At 56.1% G+C, this 10634-nt stretch overlaps 3 protein-coding genes across 3 annotated transcripts in view; all 3 read left to right on the plus strand.

The window, feature by feature from the left end:
* KCNK4 (potassium channel, two pore domain subfamily K, member 4) overlaps positions 1-5840 on the plus strand; it is a 12856-nt gene extending 7016 nt beyond the window's left edge. Inside the window, exons 2-6 of the mRNA XM_011993482.1 lie at positions 2703-2826; positions 2962-3122; positions 3323-3509; positions 3965-4104; positions 5221-5840. Coding sequence (XP_011848872.1) covers positions 2703-2826; positions 2962-3122; positions 3323-3509; positions 3965-4104; positions 5221-5601 — 993 coding nt within the window. The 3' untranslated portion in view covers positions 5602-5840. The remainder of the gene's footprint in view (positions 1-2702; positions 2827-2961; positions 3123-3322; positions 3510-3964; positions 4105-5220) is intronic.
* Positions 5841-6227: 387 nt separating this feature from the next.
* Positions 6228-10048, plus strand: TEX40 (testis expressed 40). Its single transcript, XM_011993490.1, has 5 exons — positions 6228-6309; positions 6540-6870; positions 8777-8856; positions 9076-9142; positions 9819-10048. Exons 1-5 carry the CDS (start codon positions 6289-6291, stop codon positions 9920-9922), a joined length of 603 nt encoding a protein of 200 aa, XP_011848880.1. The 5' UTR covers positions 6228-6288; the 3' UTR covers positions 9923-10048.
* Positions 7914-10634, plus strand: part of PRDX5 (peroxiredoxin 5) — a 19347-nt gene continuing 16626 nt past the window's right edge. Inside the window, exon 1 of the mRNA XM_011993484.1 lies at positions 7914-7918. The gene's annotated coding sequence lies outside the window, so the exon portion shown is untranslated. The remainder of the gene's footprint in view (positions 7919-10634) is intronic.

Here is a 10634-nt window from a genome sequence, read left to right on the forward strand (position 1 = left end):
CCAAAGTGCTGGGATTGCAGGCATGAGCCACCACGCCTGGTCCACAAATGCCTTTTTAATACAAGTCCATCCCGTGCAATATTTTTGTTTGCTAAAATCTGGCAACCCTACCTACACCGATTCCCATACATTTTTTGGAGTCATGTGTCTTAGAAAAACCCAAGAACACAGTGAACACATCCCCTCCCCCTGGAAAAGTGTGCATATGAGCGTGTGCAGGTGATTTGGGAGGGTTCCAGGATCCATGCCACCAGGGATGCCAGGTCAGGTGCCCCTTCCCCCTAGGATGCATGCTTACCATGTGGGGAGAAGGGGGGTACCTCAGGGTTCCCTGAGGCACTTCTGGTCAGACTCCAACCATAGACTCAAGAAAGTTTTGGGCTGCAGCCTTCTGGGTGTACAGTCAGCCAGGCACCTCTGTTGCTTTCTCTGATTTCGGAGTCACTGTCATACAAAAAAATGAAGACCTAGCTTTAATAAATTAATGTCTATTACTTGAAATTGAAGAGTACCCTTTGTTCCCTGCCTGTTCTTTGTGGAGGGAGGGACCATTGGCACGGAGGCCTCAGTGTTCCAGCTGATTCTCAAGGCAGCAGGACTCAGGGCAGAGATGTGTGTGGGGTGGGGTCAGGACACAGACCACCTGACATCATCTCTGACACTTCCAGAATGCCAGTGGAGGCTCAGAGAGGCCTGGGAAGAATGTGTCTGGCCAGACCACAGGGCAGAGGGAGGGAGGGAGGGAATCTGACCTAGTTTGTCTTCACAATGGAACTGCTTTTTTCCTGGATAAGAAAAAGGAAGAAAAGGAGAGGCAGGACTGAGAAGGGTGGGTGACAACCACTTTATTTCTCTTTCACAGTAGGATTCACTCCCTGAATTAGTTGTGCAGCTATTGTGCACCTACTGTGTGCTAGGTGCTGTAGTGTTATACGCCAAGGGGATATTGGGGTGGATCAGACACAGGGTCTGCCTTGGAGGGCGTCACATCTAGGGGAGGGGAGAGATCCATGGTCAGACAGATCACTGTAGGATTCAGTGGAAAGGAAGTTTCCTTCTTTCTGTGAAGCACCAATTGTGCTAGGCCTTGAGCTAGGTGCTGGGGACCAGGAGGGAGATGGCAGCGGCCTGAGGGATGACCTGGTGATTGAAACACACCAGGCGAGAGGGATAGAGAGTAGAGACAAGGGGCAAGAGATGCCCATGTGGAAAGACAGCATGGGCAAAGGCGTGGAAGCTGGAAAGTTCCGGTGCATTTTGCAGAACCTGGAGTTAGCAGATGCCTAGTCATTTGAAGCAAAAATTAGAACACACAGGATGACACAGGATTTTCCCCTTAAGTCGTGAATTTATTGGAAAAGGGTTGCAAAATACACATTAAATCACTTTTAATTAGCTCTTTCACTTCTTGCTTTTATTAAAAATTATTACAGGAAATGCAATCATGTCAGAAAATCTGGGGGGAAGGTTGCTGTAACATGGGGTGCCAAATTGGAGTCCCAGGGACAAGACTAGGGGAAGTGAGGTGGGGACCAGTTTGAAAAAAGGGCTTCAATGCTGGGCTGGGGAGTTTAGGCCTGCAAGGAGTGGGGAGCCATGGAGGGCGCTGAGCAGTCACTTTAGGAAGATCAGTTGGGACTGAGTCTTGCTAATGAGGACTGCAGTCAGGGAGAGAAGAAGTGCTTTACGATGTGCCCCACAGACACCATTCTTGTGCCTTGGCACTGCTGCTTGGGGAAGAGTCTCTTTGACTTCCTCTCACCTGGGGCAAGCACTCTCAAAATAGTCCCTGCCCATGGGAGCTGCATGCTGGCGAGAGGGAGACAACCAAATAGGGACATTACGTTCATTTAATAATATGTATTGGCTGGTCTGAGTACAGTGGTGTTGTTTACAACTAATTGATCACAACCAGTTGCAGATTTCTTGGTTCCTTCTCCACTCCCACTGCTTCACTTGACTAGCCTTAAAAAAATAGTAATACTTATTGAGAGGTGCTCAATCAACATTACTTACACTGCAGCACAGGGTTTGGCTTGGACTTCGGCAGGGTTGGGATGTGTGTGTTTTTGTGTGTGCGTATAAACCTCCTAAAAATTGGAAGCAAAATTCTGTGGCACATAAACCTTCCTGGAGAGAAAGGCCTTAGCTTTCATGAGATTTTCTAAGGAAACGGACTCAAATTCAGCTTCCATAGGTGCAATGGGAGGGTGGGTTTGGAAAGCTAGAAACACAGGGTGTGGTCACTGCTTGGGAACTTAACAGTCAGTGCTTACTTTGTTGCAAGTTCACAAAAAATCTGGGAGGCAGATGCTGTCATTATCATCCCCACTTGAGACATGTAGAAGCCGAGGCCAGACAGTTAACTTGCCCAAGGTCCCACAGCATAAACATTTGAAGCCAGGCAATCTGGTCCCAGGTCTGCTCCTGACCATGGTAAAAGTGGAAATTTGTTGTCTGAAGTTAGGGGCCAGATACCAAAAATGTTTCTCAGACATTGCAGAGGTCAAACAAACTTGCCTGCAGGTAGACTAGACCCAGTTTGCATCTTCTGCTGTAAGGGACTGCCTCCTGGGAGATCAGAGAGAAGGGGAGAACAGGGAGGAGCAGGGGGGGAGCCACCCTACAGACTGGAGGGGCCACAAGTTGGCCTAGACAGGAGGGAAGAACTGAAGCTCCTCCTTCTATACCTTATCCTGCAGGAGGTGGCTGATGCCCTGGGAGGGGGTGCGGACCCAGAAACCAACTCGACCAGTAACAGCAGCCACTCAGCCTGGGACCTGGGCAGCGCCTTCTTTTTCTCAGGGACCATCATCACCACCATCGGTGGGGGAGGGGATTGGCATGTGGGGCACGGTGGCATGTGGGGGACGGGCAAGGAGCTTCCTCATGGGGGAAGGTGCAGGGAGACGGAGGGGTCCCAGGCGGCCCCTAGACTTCCTGCATCGCCCCTCTGCCCAGGCTATGGCAATGTGGCCCTGCGCACAGATGCTGGGCGCCTCTTCTGCATCTTTTATGCACTGGTGGGGATTCCGCTGTTTGGGATCCTACTGGCAGGGGTTGGGGACCGACTGGGCTCCTCCCTGCGCCGTGGCATCGGTCACATTGAAGCCATCTTCTTGGTGAGCTGCTCCATGCCCTGCCTGCCCTTGTGCTGGCCTCCAGCTACCCTTCCCCATGTCCCTGGCACATGAGTGCCCCCCACCCCCGCCGCCCGCGGACCCTAAGCCTCTCCCCACAGGCTCCTGGGGGCGGGAGTGGACAGTATGGGAGTGGGGATTGTTGGTGTCTCCTGGGTCCTGTCTACTGCCCCTCCCCGCAGAAGTGGCACGTGCCACCGGAGCTAGTAAGAGTGCTGTCAGCGATGCTCTTCCTACTGATCGGCTGCCTGCTCTTTGTCCTCACGCCCACGTTCGTGTTCTGCTATATGGAGGACTGGAGCAAGCTGGAGGCCATCTACTTTGTCATAGTGACGCTTACCACCGTGGGCTTTGGTGACTATGTGGCCGGTGAGGCCGCCCTTCTTGTGCTGCACTTTCCCATCTACTTTATTCCTGATCAGGGGCTCTGCACTCCCACCTTTCCCTCCAAATCCATGTGGTTGCTCTAACGCCTGCCTCCATCATGGAATGCACCATCACAGCCTTGCACACACACCAGCGCCTTATGCACACTCACATTCTTGTATGCTTGAGTCCCATGCATGCTCATACATATATTAAACACACCCCTCGCATGTGTCACATTCTTGCACAGGAGCGCCCCTTCTTGCATGCTTTGATCTTGCACACTTTCAACTCATGCACACCACTCATTTTCCTGCCTCCACTCACACACTCAAGCACATACCCATTGCCCTAGGGAGCACAGGTCCTCTCCAGGAGCTGGGAGGGGGACACTGAACCAGAGCTCACAGGCTTGCCCCACAATCCAGTTCTTTCTGCCTTTCCTGGTGGTATCCCAGGCGCGGACCCCAGGCAGGACTCCCCAGCCTATCAGCCGCTGGTGTGGTTCTGGATCCTGCTCGGCCTGGCTTACTTCGCCTCAGTGCTCACCACCATCGGGAACTGGCTGCGAGTAGTGTCCCGCCGCACTCGGGCAGAGGTAGGCGCCCAGGGTTGGCACTGCGTCTGTGCACTGTGGTGCAAATGTGCTGTTCCCTAGCAGGGGGTTGAGCAGGTTGTCTCCTATCCAGGGTGTGGGCTCCTGAGGCAGGGGCTGAGTGAGCCTCTGTGTGTGCCTCGCAGGGAACAGAGGGGTATATGTTTGTGGGTAACTTCACCACCTCTGCCCTCATGGGTAGGATTGCCAGATTTAGCAAATAAAAATGCAGAAAGCCAGCTGGGGCAACATGGTGAGACCCCGCCTCTAGAAAACACACAAAAATTAGCCCTGCGTGGTGGTGTGTGCCCAGTTACTCGGGAGCCTGAGATGGGAGGATCACTTGAGCCAGGGGAGCTCGAGGCTGCAGTGGGTCATGATTGCACCGCTGCACTCCAGCCTGGGCAACAGAGTAAGCCTTGGTCTCACAAACAAACAAACAAATAAACAAAACAAAAAAAACCAAAACTCAGTTAAATTTGAATTTCAAATAAATGAAATTTTAATTTGGCCGGGCGCGGTGGCTCATGCTTGTAATCCCAGCACTTTGGGAGGCTGAGGCGGGTGGATCACAAGGTCAGGAGTTCGAGACCAGCCTGGCCAACACAGTAAAACCCTGCTAAAAATACAAAAATTAGCTGGGGGTGGTGGCAGCCTCCTGTAATCCCAGCTACTTGGAAGGCTGAGGCAGGAGAACTGCTTGAACTGGGGAGGCAGAGGTTGCAGTGAGCCAAGATCTGCCACTGCACTCCAGCCTGGATGACTGAGCTAGACTCCTCTCAAAAAAAAAAAAAAAAAAAAATATATATATATATATATATATGTGTGTGTATGTATATATATAAAAGCATGTCCCAAATATTGCACGAGATATAGTTATACTAAAATTTATTTGTTGTTTCTCGGAAATTCACATTTAGCCGGGCCATTTGTATTTTGCCACCTTTCTGGGAGCACCCAGCGGAGGAGCCCTTCCATCCACGGGGCTGGCTGAGGCTAGAGGACCAGGCAGAAAAGAGGGTTGGGGGTTGATCCCTGCTGGTGAAGGGGCAGGTTCCTGGGGGGTCGCGGAGGGCGTCCAGGACCTCTAGTCGAGGGCTGCTTTCCCTCTCCGTGCAGATGGGCGGCCTCACGGCGCAGGCTGCCAGCTGGACTGGCACGGTGACGGCGCGCGTGACCCAGCGAGCCGGGCCCGCTGCCCCGCCGCCAGAGAAGGAGCGGCCACTGCTGCCTCCACCGCCCTGTCCAGCGCAGCCGCTGGACAGGCCCCGGTCCCCTTCGCCCCCGAAGAAGGCTCAGCCGCCTTCCCCGCCCACGGCCTCGGCCCTGGATTATCCGAGCGAGAACCTGGCCTTCATCGACGAGTCCTCGGACACGCAGAGCGAGCGCGGCTGCCCGCTGCCCCGCGCGCCGCGAGGTCGCCGCCGCCCTAATCCCCCCAGGAAGCCCGTGCGGCCCCGCGGCCCCGGGCGTCCCCGAGACAAAGACGTGCCGGTGTAGGGGCAGGATCCCCGGCCCGGGCCTCTCAAGGGCTTCGTTCCTGCTCTCCCCGGCATGCTTGGCTTGTTTGACCAAAGAGCCCTCTTTCCACGAGACTGAAGTCTGGGGAGGAGGCTACGGCTGCCTCTCCGCCGTCCCCCGGCCCTTTCCTCACTTCCATCCATCTCCAGACCCCCCACGGCTTTCTGTGTCGCTGCCCCGGGCGGGCGTGTCCCTCACAGCACCTCACGACTGTGCCTGAAAGCCTGCATCAATAAATGAAAACGGTCTGCACCGCTGCGGGCATGACGCTCCCGGACGCTAGTGAGTGTGGAAGTGCTTTCCTCGGGCCACCATGGGGGCACATCTGGCCTCCCGTGGCCCCCAGGCCGAGGGTCCCCGGGCACCCAGGTCGGTCAATTCTCCGCCTTCTCGGCTGGGCTCAGGCCAGCGTCTCTGCCTGGAGGCTGCTGGGTAGGGTCCGGCGTGGGGATCAGCCGGGATGGGCTGTGCGTCTCCAGCCTCTGCACACACTTTGGGGGGTGGGGTGCGGGGGTGGAGAGGCAGGGGAGAGAGGATGGCATCTCGCGTGGCGGGCTGTCGTTTGAACTCTCCCGGCGCGAGAGGCCCTGCCCCGCCCCCTTCCTGGAGCGTTGACCCCCTTCTCGTCCTGAGGCCTGTGGCGTCTGGGTCCGTTGGGGCAGAACCATGGAGGAAAAGCCTTCGAAAGTAAGACCTCTCCCCGGACCCCTTACTCTGTCCGCTCCCAACCCACCTTTGGTCCGACTCGGGTCCCCGGCGCGATTTCTTACTCAGCCTTGGCTTTCCGCAGCCCCCACCCAACCAACCCCACGCTCTACGGGATCCCCGCCCGGACCCGGCTCAGATCCCCAGCCTGCTCTTCCTTCCGGCTCCAGCCACCCGCGACCCTTGGCTCCCTCCTTGTATGTGGCCCACAGGTGTCGCTCAAGTCTTCCGACCGCCATGACTCGGACAAGGAGAGCGTGCACAGCGACATTCGGGACCTGTGGACCACGACCACGCTGTCCCAGGCACAGCTGAACATGCCGCTGTCCGAGGTCTGCGAGGGCTTCGACGCGGAGGGCCGCAGCATTAGCAAGACCCGCAGGTGGTACAGCCCGGGGAGCCGCTCGTTGGACGAAGGGGACACGGCCAGCCACAAGCCGGAGGAAATGGACGAGCACGCTCTGGTGGAGCTAGAGTTGCACCGCGGCAGCTCCATGGAAATCAATCCGGGGGAGAAGGACACCGCATCCCAGATCGAGGCCGGTCAGTGTGGCCTCGCCAGGCCGTGGGCGCCCGCGGGGCAATAAGCTAGCCGGGGACTCAATTTCTGGAGCTGTAAAATGGGGGGAAGCTGATGGGATCCAAGTTTCTAGGATTCCATGGGAGAGGCGGCAGCGCGAATCTTTCGCCCTTTAAATCCGCCAGGCATTCTTGGAGCGCCCCCTCCCGGACAGGCGTTGTAACAGGCCTTTCAGTCGTGGCGCGCAGAGTCCGGCGAAGGACGCACCAAATAAATTGCGCAAAGATCCCGCGGTAGGACCTGCGGGGTTTTCTTGTTTTGTTTTGGAGACAGGATCTCCCTCTGTCGCCCAGGCTGGATGGAGTGCAGTGGTGCGATTATAGCTCACTGCAGTTCAAGTGATTCCTCCCGCCTCCCGCCTTTTTTTTTTTCTTTTTTTTTGAGACGGAGTCTCGCTGTGTCGCCCAGACTGGAGTGCAATGGCACGATCTCTGCTTACTGCAACCGCCGCCTCCCGAATAGCTGCGATTACAGGCGTGCGCCACCACGTGCGGCTAATTTTTGTATTTTTAGTAGAGACGAAGTTTCACCATGTTGGCCAGGCTGGTCTCAAACTCCTGACTTCAAGTGATCCGCCAGCCTCGGCCTCCCAAAGTGCTGGAATTACAGGCTTGAGTCACTGCACCCGGCCTTTGTTTGTTTTTTAGAGACGGCGTCCTGCTTTGTCGCGTCCTTTGTCGCGTCCTGCTTTGTCGCCCAGGCTGGAGTGCAGTGTTGTGATCATAGCTCACTGAAGCCTCAAACTCCTAGGCTCAAGGGATCCTCCAACCTCAGCCACCCCCACCACCCTGAGCTGGGAGGACAGGCCGGCACCACCCTGCTCAGCTAATTTTTTATTTTTTTGTAGAGAAAATTTCGCCATGTTGCCCTGGCTGGTCTCAAACTCCTGGGCTCAAGTGATCCTCCTGCCTCGGATTCCCAAAGTATTGGGATTACAAGTGTGAGCCACCGTGCCCAGCAAGACCTGCGTTTTTAATGGAATCATCCTGCCTTGTCTTATGGTTTGCGCTGGTTGAGGAGGTGTATGTCTTTCCATTAGTCAGTTGCTGGTTACAATTTCTAAGCCTCTACTACACGCTGGACACTGTCTGGCACCCCATCAAACCACTTCATCAGAGTCAGGACCAATAACAGTATAACAATGGTCACATATTGAGCACTTGCTGTGTGCCAGGCACGGGGCTTCCCCTGGATTGTCACCTTCAAACTGGATTGTCACCTTCAAACTTCACAACCTGCATAAAGAGCTATTTTCTTTTCTTTTTTTTTTTTTTTTGAGTTGGGGTCTCACTCTGTTGCCCTTGCTGGAGTGCAATGGCGTGATCTCGGCTTACTGCAACTTCCGCCTCCCCGGTTCAAGCAATTCTCCTGCCTCAGCCTCCTGAGTAGCTGGGATTACAGGCGCCTGCCACTATGCCCAGCTAATTTTTGTATTTTTAATAGAGATGGTGTTTCACCAGATTGGCCTGGCTGGTCTTAAACTCCTGACCTTGTGATCTGCCCACCTTGGCCTCCCAGAGTTTTGGGATTACAGGCATGACCCACCACTCAGCCAAGAGCTATTTTTATTACCCCATTTTACTGATGAAGAACTTGAGGGTCAGAGAGTGTCAGTCACTAGTCCTAAGTGTCACACTGTGGGGCAGTCAGAACGGGAACCAGGTGGGTGGGGCTCTAAAGCCCAGGGTTGTAACCTCTGTCCCATGCTGACCCCACATATGTGGCGCCCGCTGGTGGGGAGACCTTTCGGTTGCACCAGGAGCTGGTCTCTGAAGGCCATTCCCTCTCACAAGGTGCCTACCCATCTCCTCTGCCCCAGGGAAGGCCCAGGAGTCTGCAGATGACTGACCCTTTTTTCTCTTCTCCCAGAAAAGTCTTCCTCAATGTCATCGCTCAATATTGCGAAGCACACGCCCCATCGAGCCTACTGGGCAGAGCAGCAGAGCAGGGTTGGAGGGGCTGGGGAGACTGGGAGTTTCAGTGGGGTAGGGGATAGGCAAGTTGGGGGTTGCTGATAGGACATGAAAGTTGGGGGTGGTTGGCAGGGTGGAGGGGCGGGCAGGCAGGCTGGTTGGGGGTTTGGGGGCCACAGGGAGCAGGTGGGGGCATTTCAGCTGTGGGCAGAGATGAAGTCCCCTGGACGCCTAAGCCTCTTGCTGCTTCTCCAGCTGCCGCTGCCCCTGATGGAACTCATGGAGAATGAAGCTCTGGAAATTCTCACCAAAGCCCTCCGGAGTGAGCTCCCCGCCAACCCCCAAGAGCTACCACGATAGATTCTGGTGGATTTTGCAGGGCTGGGGCCCAAGGGTTGGAGTTTCAGGGTGCCTTATGTCTTGTCAGATGCCCTTGGCACTCACAAGTATTCCAAGGGCCCCATAAAAGTTAAAAGCTGAGGGACTGGGCACAGGAAGAACCAGTGGGGGACATGTGGTGATGGGCAGAGGCCTGGGCTCCAGGCTGAGTGCAGGCCCTCTCTAGCTGAGGGAGGCTTTTCTGTGGCTGTTTCTCCACCTGCCCAGTGGGATAACCGCCTTGGTGTGGCCTCGACTCCCTCTGGTTGGGGAGCCTTTGGACAGTGGATTATGTGGGTGAATTTCTGCTGCTGGGGTAGGAAAGCCCAGTGGTGATAAAGGGCCGGCTGATGGCTTAGAGCGGGTGGCTGGTCCAGAAGGTGGCCAAACTGCTCGCTCCCACTGCCCTAGTTCAGGCCTGCAACGTCTTCCCTAGCCTTGACCTTAACACTCAGCACCCTTAGAGATGCAAAGTTCCCCAGGCTAACAGAGACCTGAGTGCCCTGCGCTGCTGCTACCCCGAATCATCTGCGGTTCCTCGAACTACATATGGGGCGCCCGCTGGTGGGGAGGCCTTTCGGTTGCTCACTGCCCTGAGCCGAGCTCTGCCCTCCTCCTAGGCTACCAGTTAGGGATCGGCAGGGACCACTTCCTGACTAAGGAGCTGCAGCGATACATCGAGGGGCTCAAGAAGCGCCGGAGCAAGAGGCTGTACGTGAATTAAAAACGCCACCTTGGGCTCGAGCAGCGACCCGAACCAGCCCTGTGCCTGCCCGGTCCCCAGACCCAAGCCCGAACCCATCCGAGTGGAATTTGAGTCCTAAAGAAATAAAAGAGTCTATGCATGGTCCGTGAGTCAGTGCATGGCAGCCCGCGTGAGGCGGACGCACGTGGCCCCGCCCTTCCCCGTGACCTTCATTCGGTCACCGCAGTGACCTTGAGCTTTCTCCGTCCGGGCCCTATCGGCCCTACCTTCCGGGACTCGCAATCCAGGGCTTCTTGCATGTTTTAAGTCGGCTTCACCCACCCCGAGTTCCGCAGCTCTGTGGGGATACTGGGTCTATGGTTCGAGTGCCCAGTTGGTGTCGCTTTGGGGGAAGTGGCTAGGGGGAAGAGAGAAGGGGGAAGGGGGCAGCACCTCCCCCTTCGCGACGGCGCGCTAGGCTCCGCCCCTCAAGCATAGGTAGCAGGTCCAGCCTCTCCACCCGTCCCGCCCTTGCGTTTTCATATGTAAGTGGTCTCTCGGCTCCGCGGTTGCAGCCTGCACCGCTTCTCCCACTCCTCGCGCGCGCAGCGCGCCCCACCTCCTCCGTTACGAAAGCGCGCTTCTGGCCCCACTAGCTCCCGACTCTAATCCCCGAACCCTCCGCGTCTCCGGCCCCGCCCCTCCCAGGGGCCGCGTACGCATGTGCGCCGCAGTGGCTCAGCAGGCTGCG

This window comes from Mandrillus leucophaeus, unplaced genomic scaffold (genome assembly GCF_000951045.1).
Source record: "Mandrillus leucophaeus isolate KB7577 unplaced genomic scaffold, Mleu.le_1.0 Scaffold43, whole genome shotgun sequence".
NCBI lineage: Eukaryota > Metazoa > Chordata > Mammalia > Primates > Cercopithecidae > Mandrillus > Mandrillus leucophaeus.

Excerpts from the sequence above, each read along its gene's own strand:
- TEX40 (XM_011993490.1), top strand. The coding sequence starts at position 6,289 with ATGGAGGAAAAGCCTTCGAAA. Across the intron at positions 6,871-8,776 it reads CGCATCCCAGATCGAGGCCG|AAAAGTCTTCCTCAATGTCA; the intron begins GTCAGTGTGGCC and ends CTCTTCTCCCAG. Across the intron at positions 8,857-9,075 it reads GGGCAGAGCAGCAGAGCAGG|CTGCCGCTGCCCCTGATGGA; the intron begins GTTGGAGGGGCT and ends CTGCTTCTCCAG.